Source organism: Callithrix jacchus, chromosome 9 (assembly GCF_049354715.1).
Source record: "Callithrix jacchus isolate 240 chromosome 9, calJac240_pri, whole genome shotgun sequence".
NCBI lineage: Eukaryota > Metazoa > Chordata > Mammalia > Primates > Cebidae > Callithrix > Callithrix jacchus.
The window spans coordinates 82,676,089-82,698,892 of NC_133510.1; the positions used below are offsets into that span (position 1 = coordinate 82,676,089).

The following is a 22,804-nucleotide window of genomic DNA, read 5'->3' on the forward strand; positions in this document are numbered from 1 at the left end:
GTAGAGATGGCATTTCACCATGTTGGCCAGGCTGGCCTCAAACTCCCGACCTCAAATGATCCACCTACCTTGGCCTCCCAAAATGTTGGGATTACAGGTATGAGCCACTGCGCCCAGTCCCCCTAATTTTTATGTGAAAATTTCTCATTTTTGTGTTTGAACTTAAAATTTAATCTTCCCTCAGGGGAGTTGGTTCTAGGACCCCAGCAGATATCCAAATCTTCAGATGCTCAAGTCTTATATATAAAATGGTATAGTATTTGCCTACAATCTATGCACATCCTCTCATATACTTTAAATAATCTCAAGTTACTTGTAATAAGAAGTGCAAAGTAAATATTATATAAATAGTTATTGTACATTGTATTGGTTTTTAATTTGTATTATTTTTTATAGTTATAATGTTGTTTTTGTCTTTTTCTGAATATTTTTGATCATCAGTTTGAATCTGCAGATATGAAGGGCTGACTAGATTGCCTAAATAAAACAAAATAAAATGACTGAACAAACACACACATTATTTTGGCCCCAAATTTGCTACTGAGTAAGTTTTGCTCCCAGTTTGTCATTTGTGCTTTAAAAATATTTTATTTTATAAGCTTAAAAAGAGTAATTTAAAAAATCAAAACTGAAAAAAATCATTGAGCAAAACTTATTACATAATACCAGACCCAAATAAGCATATGTCTAGACTGTAAAATTAAATTGTAGCAGTATATGACCAATAATGTTAAATGTAAAAATTGAGTAGCCATTACTCAAACAAAACAAGTGTTTTTGTCCTGTAGAATAGTGCTTCTCAAAGTTTTCAATCAGTATATCTTAGGAAATTAATTTTATATCATTTAATTATTCTTACAGATGTGTCTGTGTTTATAGATATAAATATTTGCATGAAATAATACAAACCTTTACTACTTAGAATGCACTCTGATACTTTTTATTCTATTCTATTTCTTGTTGTTTACCACATGCTAAATTGATTTCACAGCTCACTAATGGGGCCTGTCCAAGTTAAAAATCTTTGCTGTAGAAAACGACTTTTTCTCCATAAGAGTAAAAGATCGTTGGTTCAAGATCATAATTGCATTATAGCCCTTAGCACTCTGAGTGATGTAAAGTATAAAATTTACCAAGTACTGCATATCCAATTTCCATTGTGAAAATTGGTGGTAGTAAAAGAAATGGCTACATTTAAATAAGATATATTTGTTTTCTTTGCAGATTAATCTTGCCTCCTTCAGGAAATTAGGGCAGGACAACTCCTTTTAGAAACTCACTGAGGGTAGAAGGAGAATATAGCTTTTTGTATTCTCCCATAATACCTAGCTCAAGGTAGTGGGTCAATTAAAACTTATGGCTTTGATAAATCAATAGACTATGGCTATCAAAATATGGGTTATTGGATATCAACTTTGGCTGATTATTGGAATTTTCTGGAAAACCTAAAAAAAATACAGAATCTTATTCAGAAAAATTACAATTTTATTTGTCTTTTGATCCAGCAATCCTACTTCAAGGAATCAATTCGGGGTCTAGTTGGTTGAATAAACTGTGATATTGCCAAATTTTAAATTATTATATAGTTATTTAAAAAATGAGGAAGATCTCCAAGATATATGGCTCAGTTAAAAAAAAAATCAAGGTGCATATGTTCTGTTTACTTTTGCACAACGAAACGCTGGAAGTATAACAATGAACTAAAAAAAGGGTTATCTATGGGGTGATTTTTGAAATGGGGTGAAAGGGAAAGAGTATTATGTGAGATTTAGAAATCAGACCGGGCACAGAGGTGTATGCTTGTAATCCCAGCACTTTGGGAGGCTGAGGCGGGCAGATTACCTGGGCTCAGGAGTTTGAGACAACCCTGGGCAATATGGTGAAACCCTGTCTTTCCTAAAACAGAAAAAATTAGCTGGGCGTGGAGGCGGGCATCTGAAGTCCCAGCTACTCTGCAGGCCGAGGCAGCTTGAACCCAGAAGGTAGAGGCTGCAGTAAGCTCAGATCATGCCACTGTACTCCAGGCTGGGGGACAGAGGGAGACTCTGTCTCAAAAAAAGTAAACAAATAAAAATAAATAAATGTATGCCTTTTCAGATAGTTTTGGTTTTGAATCATGTAAATATTTTATATATTAAATAATAGAAGATTAATTTCAAACCAAGAATCTCCAAAACTGAAAAGAGAAATAAATAAGTCTTGCTATATGTCATATTGCAAACATAACCACATACATAGAAAAAAATATATATTTCCAGTGAATGTCATACTTTGTGCATCCTAGTCTTAGTAAGATATACGCTAATAAGTAAAAACCTTAAAGAAACAAAGAAAAAAACCATAAGCATCTCTGATTTTTATTGTTAATATAATATTGGTATTACAATTTTTAAACCATTATTGCATATTTTTTTGGAAAAAAATACATAATATTTAAGGAGACAAGATTTTCAGTGTAAGGAAAGGATAATGTGTAAGTATGAGATCAAATAACTTACAAAAAAGCATGTAATGTTGTGTTTGAATTGGAAATACCTCTGAAGGAATTAGGTTCCCTTAAAGAAATGGCTAATTCAAAGTCTGAGGCAGTTAGGTAAAAATAGAGCCTGCAGTGTCTTGTGCCAGGAAGCAGGAAGTCTTCAAACATAGGAGCTAGCTTGAAGCAGCTTCCATTGACCAAATTTGGAACAAATTAAGAATCTCTAAAGAATAACTAAATGATTATAAAACATTGAATAAATAAAAATCCATGAGTTCTGAGAAGAGAGAGAGAGGGAGAGAAACTCATTTGCTACAAGTGGAGGAGACATTTATATCAGCATCTTATTCTGGAAATAGGTAAGAAATTATTTACCATGTCATTTTTTGAAAGAACTGTTGAAACCAGTTAATGTGCGAAACCTCTTTTTTACAAAAGAATGTCGGCTTTTTAATATTTAAGAAATAATATAATTAGAAAAATCATCATTTTGGAATCTCTAATGAAGTATTGATTCAGGCAAAGAAGCAAAAATCATTAGGTGAGAAGCTGATGGGGAGGGGGATACTCACATAGTATGTCCAAGTATCACCTCACATTACCTGATAATTGCAAAGTGGGGGAAAAAAACCTTGCCTTTACAGTGGAGACTCATCACTTAAAATAGTGATCAAAACTAGTGTTACTGACAGACAAGTTGAAGCTATGTGACTCCCGGTGTGATCATTCAGTTATAGCATCAGTATGAAGTATCTGTGGCCAAAGCTTAATCTAAATCTAATCAAGCTCTTAGACCCAATTCCCAGTTTACAGGAAAAAGAAGGATAAAAAGAACCAGCTAAATGATACCAGGAGGAAACAGGTCAAATTGCCAAAAAGGAGTTTTTTTTGTATAGCTAGCAAAGAGTTTAATCAAAGAAGCCTGAAGGACCTTTTAGCTTTGAAGGTAGATACTCAGGTGTTGTTTCCCTCAGCTTTTGCTGAGAGCCTTATTCCTTCAGAAAGAATATGCTGCTGCTGCTGCTGCTGCTGCTGGTCTGGGCATTATGTCCAACTTTAAAGGAATATTCTTATACGGTAAAACAATTCCAATTTCAACATAAAAAAAGCAATTTAAACCTGAGAAACATTGAGCTGTACCTAGAACTGATGTCCTTTTTTTTTTTTTTTTTTTTTTAAATAGAAGAAGAAACTGTTCTTGTCTAAATACGGGCATTTTGATTGCTTGATTCCACTGATCCCTTTCAGCTGCTTGCTACATTAAATTCTCATTGGATGTGCACTTCCCTTGTCATGAAAGTAATTTAATCTTTAACACTGATTTTTAAAATGTTCTTTGGACTTCTAACTGGATCACTTGTCATTCGATGTTGTTACATTGCTGTGGCATTTTGGATTTAGCAAATGACATTAAAAATCACCTTTCTTAAATTACATTTAAGCTTAAGCGAAATAGCAGAGAAGTATATCCTTTGTTCCTTTCCTACAAAGTGAAGAGAGCTTAAACTAAGGGCTGTCTTCAGTTTGGAGGAGAGAAAGTCAGGGAGATGGCAGAGCAGCTGTGTCTTGTTTTGAGAGAGGAGAGAATTCAGGCTCACGCTTTTAGAGCTGACAGGCAGCAAAGCTTCTAAGCAAAACTGCCCTGTTTTTGCCACTGGCAACTCCACCCTTGCCGTTTCCAGAAACACCCTCCTGTTTCCCTTCCTTTAAACTATCATTTTCCTCTCCTACTGGTTAGCAGAATTGTTGCTATTAAATAATAACCAAGTAGATTTTCTTATACAGTTTGAAGAAACCAATTTATGTTAGTCTTGCTACAAATCACATTAAATCTTTGGTAGCATTTCTATCTTTTATATGTGGGTAGAAGAACTAGGCTAAAGGTAAAGAAGCATGTTTACTTTACTGCATATGTAAATAGAGTACCCTATAGTCTTAACAAGAATTCACAGTTTTGGTCTAAGCTTGTAGTTCTCAGTGTACTCAGTTCCTGGATTTACAGCCACAGCATCATCTGGGTACAGGTTAAAAATGCCAATTTTGGGGCATCAACCAGCTTTCTGAATCAGAAACTGGGGTTCGAGACTAGAAAAACCCTCTAGGTGATTTCTTTTGCACACTAAAGTTTTGGAACTACTCTATGCCATGAGATTCCCTATATTCCTTTATTAAGTCAGCAAACATGTTTAAGCATGTTCTATGTACTATGATCCATAAAGAAATAATATAACAATCTTTATCCTTAGAGTGGTAATATGGTATGTAGGGAGAACACCGTTTACATAAAAAGCAATAACAGGCACTTCTGATTATCTGTTTTCTCTACTTCTGGGTGTTCCCAGGTTAGGGTCTGTACGTAAGAGTGGGTAAACCATACTAACCAATGGTGAGGGAGGCAAAATTAACATATGAATTTGTAGAAAAGAAAAGCTCTGGATGTGGTTGAGCATACCAAGTTTCAGACTCTGAGAATATTAAAAGAAGACTTGTTTCTTTTCTATATTGAGAAAGAATGACTAATCAGGAGCATTGAAAAATGGTGGGAGAGATGATAGGAAGGCTAGGATAATTCAGCTTGAAGGGAAAATTATGCACGCTCTGCATAAACAGCATTATCTTAGCCTGTTGACTCAGCTGGTTAGAGTTCCAAGTCACAGATTCAATTCCCTACTGAGAATGGATGAATTATTTTCATTCTCTGACTACAATCTACAGCCCACCTTGCAATCCAAGATATCAAATAAAGATGGAAAGAGAATGGGTGAAGGAAGTAAATCATTACACATCCATCCCTCATCCAGGGTGAATGACTGAAAGCTACTGAAGGTGGGTGGTAGTACCATCTTTGTAGGAGGTAGTAGATAATAAATGGTAAATTTCTCAAGTTCTTTCCCAAAGTTTTCATTGGTATGAAGAATTTTTTTTTAAGGTAAATTTACCTTTTTGAAGAAAGAACACAATTTATCAAGGAAAGTTTGTAATGTATAATTTGTGTGACTATGATAATTTTTATGTTATATAACTAGTAAAATGTTTCATTTGGCAAAAATATTTATATTAGCGTATAAGCATGTAGCTGTCTTATGCACAGTAAATAAATATTGATAATATTAAAAAATTAGAGGTTAAGCTCTTGCATCCTTATAAGGAGACAAAAATTAAATGCCTCACTCTTAAATATAGTAGGCTGAATCCACTAACATTAGCTATGGATGCCTCAATGTTTCCATGCAAAATCTTGTTCCTAACTAAGCCTTAGGGAAGTGCCTCAAGGTAAAACTTGAGCATAATATCTGTTCTCAGCAGATTGTTTTGCTAAGTTTCTAAGTACCAAGTTATCATAAAAGATGGACATATAATGGAATATTCATGTGCCCAGTTTTTCCCTATGTGTAATGTTTGAATACATCAGAAAAGTTTATAGTGGATGTAATGATTGTACCAAATGTCAGTGAAAAAAGAAAGTTTTCTTTATATTTCCCCATCATTTAACATGAGGAGACCTTCCTACATGCTTCAAGGGAAAACCCAAAAGATTGCTTTTTTTAAAAAAAAATAACTTTTAAAGAAATAAAAGGTAGGATATCTGTATACACATAAATACATTCATAAATTAATAGCTGGGTGCCTAGATCTTGGGCTGTATTCATGGAAATATGCCATGCCTTGTATATGAGCATAATGCCATTTGTCAGCTACCATTAAGTCTGTTTTTCTAATACAGGGATAAATAACTATGGAAATTTGAACTTACAAAAATATATTTTTAAAAAGCAGCTGATAATCCATTGATTATTTAAACTTGATTTTCTAGTTTAAAAACAACCAATAAAAAGGATTTTGTTTTCTTTTTGTTTAAGGGGTTATACAACACTTCAAATGTTCATTTTAAAAGCAATAAACAGAATACTTTAGTTAAAATATGAATATCCTCCATAATAGGAGAGGAAAATAAAATTTTAATTGAACAATTCACCAGATAATTAAATTATACTAACTATGAAAACCAGGGATTACAACCTGAAATGTCTTTAGGAGTCAGGCAGGTAATATAAATGATGAAGTAGGCTGTACGTTGCATGGAGAAAATTCTTGAACTGAAGAGTTTACATTCATTCTAGAGGAAGTAGCAGGTAGCAGGACTCAGCTCAGTTCATATAGTTATACAAGTACAATATTTCTAGATCTTTTGATTTCAAAAGAAACTCCAAATCTAGATTTTTTTTTTTTTTTACAGAGTCTCACTCTGCCTCCCAGGCTGAAATGCAATGGTACAATCTCTGCTCACTGCAACCTGTGCCTTTCAGGTTCAAGCAATTCTCCTGCCTCAGCTGCCCCAGTAGCTGGGACTTCAGGTGCCTGCCACCATGCCTGGCTCATTGTTGTAATTTTAGTAGAGATGGGGTTTCATCATGTATGTTGGCCAGGCTGGTCTCAAACTCCTGACAACATTATCTCTCACCTCAAGTGATCTGCCCACCTGAGCCTCCCAAAGTATTCAGATTGCAAGCATGGCCCAAATCTAGACTTAAAAAAAAAACAAAACAACCTTTAACTCATTTAATTCTGGGAATTAAGTAATTTTTAAAAACATTGTGTTTTTCAAACAAAATATACCTGCTGGATATAATTTGCTCTGTGATCTACCAGTTTACGACCCTTCATTTTAACTCAGAATTGAAGTATTCTCATTTGTCTTTCTCTGGCATATAAAATGCTGAATATTAGATGTAGAAAATCGCAAGCTATTGTAAAACGTAAGTGAGGAAATAACCAGGCTTGGTGGTACACGTGAGGAGCCCAGGAATTCAAGGCTAGACCGGGCAACATAATGAAACCCCTTTTCTATAAAAAGAAGAGAGGAAAAGACTCACTATCACTGAATATTTGTTGAATGCTTATTGGGAAAATTAATACAATTTGCATTTTGGGGAAGGTGAAGGCCTCACCAGTATTAGCAGGCACACCCATTGGCACATGAACTTGTTTCCACAGAATGAGTGAAATAGGAATGTTAATTTTATTGGCTTAACACCACTGACTCATTGGAGAAAGAAAAAGCCAGAGAGAGGACCTCTTTCTCTGACATACACACACACACACGCACTGTGCAACATCAGTAGGAGTCACTGTACAATAGCATATCTGAAAGGCCAAAGTCCATATCTTTACACATTAAGCTGTAATATATCTTCAACCTCATATAGGCTGGGTGTCTAGTAAAGTATAGAGGTTATGCTCTAATATAAAGACAGAGGTTATGCTATAATTATAAAGACAGAGGTCTTGTCTTTATAATTCTTACCTTCATTTAACTTTTAACACATGCAGACACAATATGGATCATTAATAGAAATGGTCAGTTCTTGCTGTGAATGAATGAGCTTGTTTTATGAATTAAAGAGATCCATGCTGAGAAAAAGATAAGAAATAGTGAGTTTTTTTGCATTGATAGTTTAGAATTATTATCTCAGGTGCGTATTAAATGTGTTAGAGGGTGTGCATTTTTTAAATAAGCTTTTAAAATGTAAGTATAACATACATATGGAAAAGTGCATACATCAGTAAACAGATTAATAAAGTTTTACAAGGTAAACACATTTTATGTTCACTTTAAAGAAAGTAAACACAAAATAATACACCAAGTATTTGTGTCTACTTAAGAGAAAGTTAACAAAATAATACACAAGGCTTCGTATTATTTATAGAGAACTAAGCTTGAAATCTTTTGAAATGACTTCATAGTACATTTTGCATATTTGGTTATTTCCAAACTATATGTCTCAAAACAACATTATCTGTAGCTTGAGCAGTTTTATTTCTTTCCCGTTCTTTTTCCTGTTCCAGACGACCCTTTGATTAAACTTTGGATCATCTATTTCTGTAAAGCATTCATCACCTAGAGTCTTTTTATCACACAACACCAAGGCTGTATCTTGAGCAAATTCTCCTTCCCTTTTTCCCTCATTCCCTCCTTCCTTTCCTCCTTCCCTCCTTCTTTCCTTCCCTTCCTCCCTTCCTCCTTTCCTCCCTTTCTCTCTTTGTTTCTTTCTCTTTTTTGAGGCAGGTTTTGCTCTGTAACCCAGGCTGGGGTGCAGCCTGGACCTCCTGGGTTCAAGGATCCTCCCACCTCAGCCTCTCAGGTAGCTGAGACTATAGTGTGCACCACCATGCCTGTCTAATTAAATTTCTTTTTTGTTGTTGTTTGGTAGAGAAATAAGTCTCTTTACATTGCCAAGGCTGGCCTCAAACTCCTGGCTGCAAGCAATCCTCCTGCCTTGACTTCCCAAAGTGCTGGGATTACAGGCATGAGCCACTGTGCCCAGCCTAAATTTCTGTATTTTCAAGTTAACTTTCCTGCAAAGGAGAGGAAGAAGGCAGCACATTCAGAAAAATTTATTATTAAAATTAGAACCTATCATTAGATTCATCTGAGCAATTTTACTATAAATCATATGCCTATAAACATATTATGTAATGTTTCTTGTTTGAATAAAGCAGGTCACATCACAATCAAAATGATGATAAACATGTGGTAACCTAGTAACGTGATTTAATATTTCTCTATCTTACATAATTAGAGTATCATTTAAGTAGGTGGGCCAAAATTATTGCATGTAGCTAAGACTATTAATCAAAAAATTCAGAAGAAAGTTCATTGTCAGCTTATGATAAGAATGCTACTGTGTCTACTTGGATTTTCGATTGATGACTTACATGAAGTTAGACTATGATGGTAGCGTTTTAAATTGACACCCAGAGATTCTCTGGATCTTCTCCCAAGTGATGGTGCAAAGTAGGCTACTGATAATTATACTTGAGGGGGACAGCCTGAATTTGGAATGTTTTCTTTGATCATCACAAATAGTAATGTGCATATTACAGAACCACAGGCCATTGCATCAGTAAATTACTAATGAAAGTGTATCAGCCGGATGTGGTGGCTCAAGCCGGCTTGGTGGCTCACACCGGTAATCTCAGCACTTTGGGAGGCTGAGGCAGGTGGATCACCTGAGGTTGGGAGTTTGAGACCAGACTGGCCAATGTGGTGAAACCCCATCTCTACTAAAAATACAAAAATTAGCTGGGTGAGGTGGCAGATACCTGTAATTCCAGCTTGAAACAGGTAGGTAGAGGTTACAGTGAGCTGAGATCATACCATTGTGCTCTAGCCTGGACAACAAGAGTGAGATTTCCTTTCAAACAAAAAAATACTCCAGTAAAAGATTCCAGTAAGATAGAATTTTCTCTGCTTTATTTAAATTTATTTACATACTTTATTCTGATTTATCTATATAATTTATTCTTAATCTTTTCTTCTTCTTTTTCTTTTTTTTTTTTTTGAGACAGAGTCTCACTCTGTTACTCAAGGCTGGAGTGCAGTGGCACGATCTTGGCTCACTGCAACCTCTACCTTCCAGGCTCAAGCAGTCCTCCTGCCCCAGTCTCCCAAGTAGCTGGGGCCACAGGTATGTGTCACCACACCAGTATAATGTAATTTATTATAATTTATGAAATTCTGAATTTATTTCTAATTCAGAAAAAGTCTGATCTACTGTACTCTAAGTATCTAGACAAAAGTCTTCATGTAGTGCTCCCAGAGCAAGGCACTAATAAGGGCATTCTGTGTCTGGTTATATGACTAACAGAGAATTGAAAGTATTTATTGATACAGTCTTGCCTTTATGTGTATAAGCACTGGATGATTTTGTCCACTCAATGGACACTGTATTAGGTACTAAGGATTCAAAGATGAATTTCCACCTTTGAGAAACTCCGTATTAGTGGGACAGACACATAAACCCATAATTGCAATATGATATTGCAGATGTAAAGTAGGAAGCAGGCACAGAATGCTATGGAAACACCGAAGAACAATGTGGACTATGGTTTTCATGAGTGCACATCTCTAGGTTGGGAATCCAGTTTGAGGAAAATTTAAGTACAAAAGATAATAAGGGCCTGAATCAGGGCAACAGTCTGAGGGAAGGGGATGGAGTTAAGCAATACATAGGAGGTCTAAGAGGAAGGATTTAATGATTGATTAGATGAAAGGAGAAATAGAGATATAAAGAGAAAGAGATGATGAACAGGGAGAAAAAGATGATGAACAGGCTTTGATGAAGTTGCTATTAATTGAGACTGGCAAGACAGGAGAAAAAATCAAATTTGGAGGAAATATGTTATTGGTTGGGGCAAGGAGTCTGAAGTTGGGGTACTTGTGGCATACCTTTATAGATATTTCCAACACACATTTAATATAAGAGTCTAAAGCATGATTAAAAATAAAGTGCTAGTACTGAGGAGATATCGAAGACCTAGGGTAGTAACAGAATAATAAATGCGTCTCCATGGTGACACTCTGAACTTTATCATTATGCTAATCGTTCTTCATCTAGCCTCTTAAATACTCTTACATTGCCTAATTCCTCTCTGAATGCTGCCACATCCTCGACTTCACTAAAACCAACCACGTTCTTATTCAAGGAAGCATCTGAGGGCTTAATATCAAATCAGCCTTGAGGCTGGTGCCACTTGAACATCATCTGAGATCTTTCCCCTTTTCTTAGTGTTAGCAACAGTTCTTAATCCTGTTGACTCATGACTGAGTCATACTTCCCAATCCATTGTCTTACTCCATTGCCATATGCTCCAAGGGACTGGAACCATATCTAGACCTCATGCCTATTTCTTTGCTGCAAGACTGTCAGACTCAGGGTGGCACCCTCGTGCCTGGGCCTGCTGCTTCTTTGTAGTGAACTTTTCGTACTCCTAGGAAAGAACTTCAACAGATTTCCCTTTGGTGAATTTCTCCCTTTCTCCATGGCACAGTTGGTTACTGTAAAGCTGACCCCAAGCCATCCTCTAAGAGTCTTCAGAGAACTGGTACTTTACATTACCATAACTCCACTGATTGGTTCAAAAATACTGTATATTCCAAGCAGAGGCAATGCAATATGCTTCCCCTTCCCTAATTCGTGTGTATGGATAATTTCTCCCCTTTTCTGCTGGATGTGACTGAAAAAGCATGTAGCCCTGTGAGGTGCTGGTGATCTGAGAATGAAGTCATCCAAAGAAAAAAATAAAGAGACCATGTCCTGATAATAATATCTGGATCCTCCTTTGAGCTGTGTTAGGTGCTGGAGATGTAGCAGTGAACCAAACAAAATTGCTGCCCTCATAGAGCTTATGTTCTATGTATTCAGAGACAGAGATAAATGAACAAATAGAAATAACCATAGAAATAATGATAAGTGCTATGAAGACAAGTAGGGCAAGATCTGAATTAGGCCATGCAGAAACCTAAGGGACAAGCTTTGCCAGCAGAGGGAACAGCACGTGCCACAGGAGTATGCTGGATCTGTTTGAAGCCCACGAGATGGGCAGTGTATGAAAGGTGAGGCTGGCAGGAGAGGAAGTCACAGTGATAGACAGAGGCCTGAGGATGTAGGAGCTTATGGGCCAAAACAAAGACTGGATTTGGATGGTACCTGCTACTCTGATCCAGTTCTAAAATGCCAGCTCTTTCTGTTCAAGGTTCAGAGGACTGAGAAAGAATGAATCAGAGATAGGACTTTGAGAGCTCAGGGAGTGGATTAAACCGATGAGATAACAATGCTAAGGCTCTGGCCAAGCTCACATCCCACAGTGGAACCACACCCTGCTTAGATTTCATTTCTATCTTTAAACGGGAGTTTGAGCAGAATGGGAGTGCAGGCTCAAGTTGACTCCTTGTGAGAATTCTCTTCTGATCTTTCCACTGTGTGCCTGGGCAGGGAAAATGGAAGATCAGCACAACTGGGTGTGAGATCAGAAGAGAATTATGCAGCTGATACTCTATTTAAAAGGAATTCTAGCATTCACCCCACTCTGAAATTATCAGTGGCTATTTCTGCCAACACAAAGGTTGACACTGCAATGCTATACTGATTTGTTCTTCATTTTAACAGAAAGTATAGTTCTATAACTTAAAGATGTATAAAGTCAAACAGAAGACCATACTTATTGTGATCTCTTAACTTGTCCTAATAAGTTAATCTTTTGGAAAGTATTAAAAATTTATCCTACTTAGAAAAGTATTCACTATTTTCTTTAAATGGTAGGATTAAGAGTTCTTTTTCTTTCTTCTATGTTTTCTTTGTTGAATGGTACTTCATTCTATGGCAGAAAAAGAAATTTTGTTAAAATGAAAAAGACATTTGTAAATATTTTGTATCAAAACATCTATTTTAGAATTGGTTGCAAGTGAATGACTATACTCAAGTTTGGGGTTGGCAGAAGAGAAGAATAAAATAGAACAGAATCAAGTATCTTGAGAACTTAGATATTCTTTTAAATTATCCTGACTTTTAAACATGAGAAAATTAAGTTTGAAGAAGTTTGGCTTAAGTTTAAAGTTTGTCTTTCAAACTTTGCATGAAAATTTAGGTAACCTGTTCAGTCTGTTTTAACTTTTAGCTACCCCTGCTGTTAAAGGTAGTCTTTTTTTTTTTTTTTAAGAAGGAGTTTCACTCTTGTTGCCCAGGCTGGAATGCAATGGTGCGATCTTGGCTCACTGCAACCTCCGCCTCCTGGGTTCAGGCAATTCTCCTGCCTCAGCCTCCTGAGTAGCTGGGATTACAGGCACATGCCACCGTGCCCAGCTAATTTTTTGTATTTTTAGTAGAGACAGGGTTTCACCATGTTGACCAGGATGGTCTCGATCTCTTGACCTTGTGATCCACCTGCCTCGGCCTCCCAAAGTGCTGGGATTACAGGCGTGAGCCACCGCGCCCGGCCCAAAAGTAGTCATTTTTATTGTGATTATATTTCTGTAGATGCCAAAAGTCCAAAGGAGGGTATCTCCCATGGGGTTGGTCATAGCATTCTGGGGAGAATTAGCTAGCCATTTATCTTGTAAATCCATGTCTATATCTATGTCTATATTTGTCTAGGTATGTCATCTTACTTATATTTTAACTGCAATTCACAGAAAGAAACATATTTGATATCAAGACCTAGCACACGTACATGAAACAAATGTTTCATTCTTCTCTGTTCTTCAGTTCTATTTTATTGTCTTCTGTTTAATTAAAACTTCTGGTTTTAATCCATTGAAATGATTTTATAACCTACTTCTGGGTCTCAACTCAGAGAAAAGAAGGTATGATTTTGAAAAAAGAATACTTTGGATTGAGAACTAAAATTTAAGCTATTCGCTAATAATGAAATCTGTAATGGCTGTAAAGAGAAGGTGGGGATTATTTTGGGATCAGAGTCCTAGGCTGTGGTGGTTGCTATGATAGAATGAATCCATTCTCTACTCCTGGACCTGATGGCCAATGGCCATAAATTTGACCACAAATATGTCTTTATTCTTGGTGCCATTGATTAGCTTAACTGGCCTTGCAGACTAGCAAAAATAGGTTACACGTTCTTGAAGCACGTTCTCTATACTATGAGCCACAAATATTTGCTTATAGCTTTATACTTTAGGTTTCATTAGGTGGAGAGGGAATTGAGAGCAAAATTCATTACTAAATTTGTACATGGGACTCAATTATCAGTCCAAAGTTCACTTAGAACTTTCAATGAGACTGTGAAGGCTTTAATCCTGTTCAATACATTGAAGTCCACATAAATTACATATAAGTTAATTATTTTGAATAGATCTATAGCTTAAATATCTCAGAATACATACCATCATTTTTTTTTTTACTCTGTGTTACTCTGTATCCCTCCTAAGGCAATAACAATGTGTTGAAACTCACTGTAGGGGACAGCTTTTGTTCTTGCCAACTGAATATCCATGAAGCCTTACTCTGGCAAAACAGTAATTCATATTTCCTCTTGAGTACCATCTACCTCTTTCCCCTTTCAGTCTTGCAGTATAAGTAATAAGGATAGGGACCAGTTCTCAGAACTGATTGCTGATTTTGCGAGACACCCACTCCCCCACTGTCCCCTCCCTCCCTGAAAGCCACTCTCATTGCACTTCAATCCCAAGGCACACTCAACCTCACTCCAGCCTTCAGGGCTAATATTGAAGAGAGGCAAGAGTCATCTAAAGCATTCTTTGATGCAGCATCATGATTTTTATTTCTAAGTTGGTTTCTGACTTTGTGCCTCAGTTCTAATGATGGGTTATCCACCTTGATAGTTGGGTCCTGTCACTCTATGAAACTTGTCTATTCTCTGAAAACCTGACACTTTGCCTTACTCTTATTGGATACTATTGATTTAAATTATGACTGCATCAATTGTCTGATTTCACTGGTACTACTGACCTGAGTTACTGGCTCTCTTTGTTTTTCTGGAGTAAACGCTTGGGAAACTGAACTGTACTCACTAGGCATCTCGTGATTAAGAGTGTTCCAGGCTAGGTGCAGTGGCTCATGCCTATAATCCCAGCACTTGGGGAAGCCAAGGTGGGAGGATTGTTTGAGGCCAGGAGTTTGAGACCAGCCTGGGCAAGAGCAAGACTCCATCTGTGTTCCTATTTCCTTGTAAAGAGCACCTGAGGAGCTACTTTCCTATGCTACCCCAAATTGTTTGTTGCAAAGTTCCAGATACTAAGCATTGCCAATTCACTGGGCCATCTCCCAGCATCTGCAGCTGAGCTAAATCTGAATCTCTGCTCCACTCCCATAGATTAGTCTCTTACTAGAGGCTAACTCCCTTTTTTTTTTTTTTTTCTGTTGCTGACTGGAACATAGTTGGTAATTCTCAAGACATGTAAAACTAACTTTTTATTGTCTTTCCCCATGTCTAACAGGGTATCTTGTTCAGAAAACAGTTGTTGAATAAGCTCATTTGAAAATTAGTATCAGATCTCACTTTGTTCGAAGGAGCTGGTTGATTTACAAAATGAAAACTTGTACCTTGATACCTGTTTTATATGAGAAAAATGAGAATAATTAGTCTACTTCTTCAAAATGTATTATGAAATAAAATGTCAAAAGTTCAAGTTCAGAATGATGTTTATTTAAATGCAACATCCAATCTGTTTCATTTTGGTGCTAACAACTTTTGGGTATGTTCCATGAAACTTCAAAGAGCTTTTAAATTATGTTTTTAATTTTGCTATTTAACTGTTTCATAGAGACAGAAAGAAAGAAGGAAAGACAAAGAGAGAAAGAAAAGAAAGAAGGAAGACTGAAAGAATGAAAAAAAGAAACAAAGAAAATAAAACAGAAAGGAAAAAAAAAAAAAAGAAAAGAAACCCAGGTGGGTTCCCTTATAGTCCCTTGATGGGTCTATTAGTCTCTGAGATCCTAACTCTATTGTAAACACAATATCTGGGAATTTGTTTTGAAAGAACTAGAAATTGGGTTTAACTAACATTATTATGTGTCAAGTTTCAATTGCCAAAAACATTCTGTTCATAGAGAAAAAAATTAGATTTTTTTGCTTCCTAAGGAAATGCATTGAATTTGGAGTATGGTGACTGAAGTACATTATGATGGAAAGTTAAATGAAAGTTAACCAGTTAAAAACATGCATTTTCTGGAAAATGCACATAGAATTGAAAATTTCTCTAAAGGTTCTTTGTGGATTTGGATATACAACATTGGCACCCACCACCTCTTTTCTTTTCCTTTCTTTTGTTCCTTCCTTCCTTTCTTCCTTCCTTCCTTCCTTCCTTCCTTCCTTCCTTCCTTCCTTCCTTCCTTCCTTCCTTCCTTCCTTCCTTCCTTTTTTCCTTCTTTCTTTCTCCTTTATTTCTCTCTTTCTTCCTCCCTTCCTCCCCCCTCCTTCTTCTTTCTTCTTCTTCTTCTTTGGCAGGTAACGTTATTCAACCTTGCATAGGGATGTTTTCTGTCTGGGTCCTAAAGTAACAAAATAGATTTAGCTGTGAGGGAATCAATGCAGAAGGAAAACAGTAAGATAGACTGCAGAACAAAATACAGCTATAATGGCTTTAAAGGCAGCATCACAGCCTATTTGCATTTTAGCCAATTTACTTAATTAAGCACCAGAATATTAAAAGTAACTTTCAATGGCTACTCTGTCTCAGCCCAAAGGCAGACATGCAAATAAATAATTAGGATATAATGTAATGGCAAATCATAGCGGCATGAGACAAATTGTCTCCTGGATAAGTGAGTCATGAAGGCTTCAACAGATAAGGCTTCTTATCACCATTGAGAACTATGTCTCAAAGGGTGATATGAGACATAGTTCTCCAGGGTAATAAGAATGTGTGGGATGGAGAGGAAAAGAAAGGTATTGTAGGGCAGTGAATAGCTAGAGCAAAGGCACTGAGCTGTGAAAGTGCAGGGTACGTTGAGGGAAACATTGAATGACCTGGTATGGCTCTAGAAATAGTACATGTTGGGAAAAGTGTTCTTGGCATGATGTGGCTAGAATGGTAGGTTGGAATCAACCTACTTCATATGTAGATTATATGATTTTGGACCTGATCTCAGCAGTCCTCTCAATTGTTTTTTAAAAATTCAGTATAAGTTTAATATTAAGAATACACATTATTTTTATGTCATAGGGAAACAGGTCTCTGGAGAAGGGACATGTGGGAGTAATTGATTTCTCTGCTGAACTCAGCCATTATTTATACTTTTTCTGAGGCTTCTAACATGATAATATTTTCTTCCATTTATTTAACCACAATTCCAATATTGTTCCTTTGCTCACTAGTTGTGATCTCCACACATTCGTCAATCAAAGATTCATAAAGGGATCAAATCACTACAATATTCATTTGGCCTATCTGCCATGACTTAATTTTAATGACAACTTCTTGTCCATAATTTTTTCTCTCCAGGAGGGTGATCTTTGCTCAGGCTGTCTACTCACCAGGCTCAGAGGGGATATTTGGATCCAAAAAGATTGTGTATCTGGGCCCTTGATCTGCTGTTTGGGCTGCTCCCGCACTGTGGAGTGTACTTTCATTTTCAATACATCCCTGCTTTCGTTCTTTTGTTGCTTCATTCTTTCTTTGCTTTGCTGGGCATTTTGTCCAATTTTTTGTCAAAACACCAAGAACCAGGACAACTTGCAGTCACAACCCTCTACTAGCGACAGGAAGAAACTTACTATGTGTCTGCAACTGTTAAACATGTGATGTATATTTCTCCTTTAATACCCTCTACAATCTATAAGTCATTATCATTGTCTCACTCATGCTTTTCATTATAAATTAAGCAGTCCTTAATGTGCCCTTTTTATCATCTATTTTATAGATGAGAAACTCGAGGAGTAGAGATGTGAAATAACTTATTCAAAATCACTTAGCTGGCTAGTGAGGCAAAACGTTGGAATTGGTTTCGAGGGTTATTTGATGCCACAGTCCATTGTGCTATGTAAGTATCATTTTTAATCATAATAACCCATGATTTCAACCCTGGAGGCATTTGTCTCTAATTTCCAGCAATCTTAATTTTACTGTCTTCCTTGGCAAGGCTAGAACATATAATTAACTTTGTCAAATTTATAACAATTTCCACTTGAAAATATGTGGAAACCCAGGCTAGTCAATACAGACTAGAATTAGATACTACGGCCTTTGGTAGTACCTAGTGTGCGAGGTTTATGGCTTGTATCAGAATTAGGTTTATCTGTGAGTAATAGAAACCCTAAATGACACTTGCTTCAAGATTCAAACTTGTTTCTTTATTATGTAAAAATCCCCAGACAGATGGCTTATCCAGAATTGTATTCCAGGAAGTCACGAAGGCCCCTATCTTGTCTTCTGACATCAGTAGCAAGCCATCTCATAAACCAAGATGACGAACTGGGCACTGTATTCATTTCTGAGGGCTGCTATAATAAAGTACTACAGATGAGGTGCAGTGGCTCACACACGTAATCACATCACAGTACTTCTTGAGCCCAGGAGTTTGAAAACAGCCTGGTCAACCTGGGTGACCCCCATCTCTACAAAAAAATATTTTTAGGCCAAGCATGGTGGCTCATACGTGTAATCTCAGCACTTTGGGATGCCAAGATGGGAGGATTGCTTGAGGCCAGGACTTTGAGACCTACCTGGTCAACATAGTGAGACACCATCTCTATATATGTATGTATGTAAAATATATAGGTATACATATGTGAATATATAAATACAAATATATATTTATATATTATATAATTGTGTATACCACATAGCATATATTAAATACATATTATATATGCTATATAAGATACAGTATGATATATATTATATATGTTAAATACATATGTATTTAATTTGCCAGGCGTGGTAGTACACACCTGTAGTCCCAGCTACTCAGGAGGCTGAGGTGGGAGGATCACTTGAGCCTGGGAGATTGAGGCTACAGTGAGCTATGATCATGCCACTGTACTCCAGCCTAGGTGACAGAGTGAACCCTGACTACAAATAAATAAATAAGTAAAGTGCTACAAACTAGGTGGTTTAGAATAACAGAATGTAGATCTGGAGGCTGAAAGTCCAACAGTAAGGGCTTGGTATCACCAAGGTTTCTCTGAAGAATGTGGAAGATATTACTTCTTTGTCTCTTCTAGCTTATGTTTTTTGCTGACATTCCTTGATTTTCTTGCCTGGCAGATCATTCACTTTTATTTCTGCCTCTGTCATCACATGACTATGTTCTCTCTTGTATCTCTACATCATCTGCCCTCTGTGCCTGTCTCTGTGTCTTCATGTGACATTCTCCCTCTCTGTGTGTTTCAATTTTCCTCTTATATTTCTTTTTTTGGAAATATAATAATCTCTTCTTAAGTTGGTTAAACTATAAAGACTGATTTTCAAATAAGGTCACATTTACAGATACTGGGGATTAGGATTTCAGCATTATCTTGGCATGGGGGAAGGAGGAGGTTGTAACAATTTAACCCAAAACAGGTTTCAAAATCGTGTTTACATTCCAACTTTCATAAATAGAAGATCATGCCTCTTTCCCTTAAGAATACTTTCTATTATATATGGTGTACAGAAAAATTCTGCTTATCCTGGCCCTGCATAGGTACAAATGAGTTGGTCAGATTTGTACTCAGCTAAATCAGAGGTTCTGTTACTAAGGAAGAAGGAATGCATTTATATTGTTTGGATGACAGCAAGCAGTACCGACCATATGGTCTATACTGAATCAACCCTGCTACACTTAGACATTTCTTGATTTATTGGATTGCAATGTTTGACACTCCCACAGAAAGCTACTTCATCACACACATCACCTGTTTTAGGCTGGAGCAGAGATATAGGGCTTCCTGGGAGTTTCTAACAAGCCATTACCATGTGGGCAAATATGCTACACCATGTAGTGTATTGGAATAGTATTGTAACTGTATAATTTACCTATGTGATCTTGAGCTATTCAGTAAGCTCTAAGTCTCAATTTCCTTATCTGTAGATTGGGCTAAGTCTCAATTTCCTCGTCCGTAGATTGGGGATAATCATTTCTGCCTTGTATATTTGCTATATGGCTTCAGTGGGACAGTATTTGAAAGTTCCTGGCACAAATAAGGTACTTTATAACTGTTTGTTAGATCTGAATCTAGGAAGGAGAAGCAGGAGAAAAAGAAAAAAAGAAGGAAGTGGGAGAGAAAAATAGCTTTCTGGATATAACAGTCTGATTTAAAGAGAAGCTTGAGAAAAGTGGATATTCCTTCAGTGTCCTTTTAAGCAAATCATGAGTAGCTGATTTACAGGTGTGTGCCATCCTGCCTGGGTAATATTTGTATTTTTAGTAGAGATGGGGTTTTGCCATGTTGACCAGGCTGTCTCAAACTCCTGACCTCAGGTGAGCCACCTGCCTCAGCCTTCCAAAGTACTAGGATTATAGGCATGAGCCACCATGCCTATTTTGAGACAATAATGATCTACCTACTTTCAGCAGTTCTTTTGATATGATGTATAACCACCTCAAACTGTACTGAATTATTATTTGAGGAGTAATTCTCAGTCAGAAAAAAAAAACACTGAACAGTTAATATTACAAGCCCCTAAAAAGTGACAGCTTTGTGATTGCAGTAATTTAGACAAGTCCAAATGTTTGTGGTTTTTTTTGGCATTATATAGGTAAAATATACAACTTTTCTGGAAGACATTTTTTTTGTTTTATTTTTTAAGTTCCCAGATACATGTGCAGGGTATGTAGCTCTGTTACATAGGTAAACGTGTGCCATGGTTGTTTGCTGCACCTATCAACCCATCACCTAGGTATTAAGCCTGGCATGTATTAGTTCCTTTTCCTAATGCTCTCCATGTCCTTCCCCACCTTCCCCCAACAGGCCCCAGTGTGTGTTGTTCTCCTACCTGTGTCCATGTGTTCTCATTGTTCAGTTCCCACTTATAAATGAGAACAAGTGATGTTTAGTCTTCTGTTTCTGCGTTAGTTTGATGAGGATAATCATTTCCAGCTGCATCTCTGTCCCTTCAAAGGACATGATCTCATTCCTTTTTATGGCTGTGTAGTATTCCATGGTGTATATGTGCCACATTTTCTTTATCCAGTCTATCATTGATGGGCATTTGGGTTGATTCCATATCTTTGCTATTGTGAATAGTGCTGCAGTGAGCATATGTGTGCATGTATCTTCATAATAGAATAATTATTATTCCTTTGTGTATATACTCAGTAATGAGATTGCTGGGTCAGATGGTATTTTCAGTTCTAAATCTTTGAGGAATTGCCACACTGTCTTTCACAATGTTTGAACTAATTTACTTTCCCACCAACAGTGTAAAAGCATTCCTAATCCTCCACAACCTTACCAGCATCTGTTGTTTCTTGACTTTTAATAATTGCCATCTGGCCACTGTGAGATGGTATCTCATTGTGGATTTGATTTGCATTTCTCTAATAATCAGTGATGTTGAGCTTTTTTTCATATGTTTGTTTGCCACATATATGTCTTTTTTTGAAAATTGTCTGTTCATGTCATTCACCTACTTTTTAATGGGGTTGTTTGTTTTCTTCTGGTAAATTTGCTTAAGTTCCTTGTAGATTCTGGATATTACACCTTTGTCTGACAGACATTGTAGCAAATAGAGTCAGCTATTTGTCCTACAATATCCAATCCCTCTCCCTTTTTGTGTAGTCAGAGTTTTAGCTGGGACACATGGCCACCTACCAAATGCCATTTCTCAGTCTCCTTTGTAGGTAGGTGTGCCTATATGATCAAATATTTGCAAATGGATATGAACATAAGTAATGTATGCAACTTCTGGTCATGGTTTTTTTTTTTTTTCCTGAGACAGTCTTGCTCTGTCTCCCAGGCTGCAGTGCAATGGTGCAATCTCAGCTCATTGCATTCTCCACCTCCTGGGTTCAAGTGATTCTCCTGACTCAGCCTCCTGAGTAGCTGGGATTACAAATATTACCCAGGTGCCATCATGCCTGGGTAATATTTGTATGTTTAGTAGAGATGGGGTTTCACCATGTTGGCTAGGCTGTCTCGAACTCCAGATCTCAGGTGATCCACCTGCCTCAGCCTCCCAAAGTGCTGGGATTATAGGCATGAACCACCACACCCGGCCCTGGTCATGTCTTTAAAAGGGAGAGATACATCCTTCCCTTCATCTTTTCTTTTGCTGTTACCTGGGATGTAGATGTGATGCTGAACATGTTTTGACATGGGCAACTACTTAGGACAGCAGAACAGCAAGATGACAGAAGCCTGGCTCGCAATATCAAGGAGCTGCTCTTCTAGCCCAGTTTTGCTTAAACCTGGATTGTTACATGAAAATAAACTATTTTGCTTAAACTGTTATTTTGGAGTTTTATTATAGCAAATGAACCTGTATCCTGAAAATGACAGGTTTTTGGTAACCTAAAAGTGGGCACTGGCTGAGTGGCCAGGCAGTGGGTACAATAACATAATTAATACCATCTGGAAGGTTGTACACAGTTATTATATGGTGGAAAAGTATTTGGAAAGCTGTCATCCACAATAACTTGGAAAGCAGACCAAATGCTCATAGGAGCCATAGCTTTAAAAGAAAAGGTTAAAAAAATTCAAGATGTTGGAATGTATTGGATGCTTCTTTACTTCTTTCAGTAAAGTTTCAAAACAGATATGGGTTGAGTCTAGTTGCAAACAAAGATGAAAGAGAATACGATTTTCCTAAGAGAATACTGATCATTGAGCAATTTAGGACCCCAGAAGGTTGAAAGAACTAATTGCTTCTGCAGTACAAATGAAAGTAATGACAAGCAGTGGCTGTGAGGAGTACATGTGGCAGGAAGATAGTTTCAGTTCCTCTTTGCTACCAGCTCCCTCCCTAGCAAGTCCAAATAAAAATAATAATGTTTTAAAATAGATTTTCATAAGTGTTCAATAAGGCATCTTTTACAATTTTTTTATTGGTCCAAACAATTTAAATAAAAGGAATGTTCTAATTAT

The 22,804-nt window shown here is 36.9% G+C and overlaps 1 protein-coding gene across 1 annotated transcript in view; it reads left to right on the top strand.

The window, feature by feature from the left end:
• Positions 1-22,804, top strand: part of LOC144577638 (uncharacterized) — a 191,514-nt gene that overhangs the window by 41,942 nt on the left and 126,768 nt on the right. The window contains exons 2-3 of the mRNA XM_078336978.1: positions 9,830-9,948; positions 15,561-15,685. Coding sequence (XP_078193104.1) covers positions 9,830-9,948; positions 15,561-15,685 — 244 coding nt within the window. The remainder of the gene's footprint in view (positions 1-9,829; positions 9,949-15,560; positions 15,686-22,804) is intronic.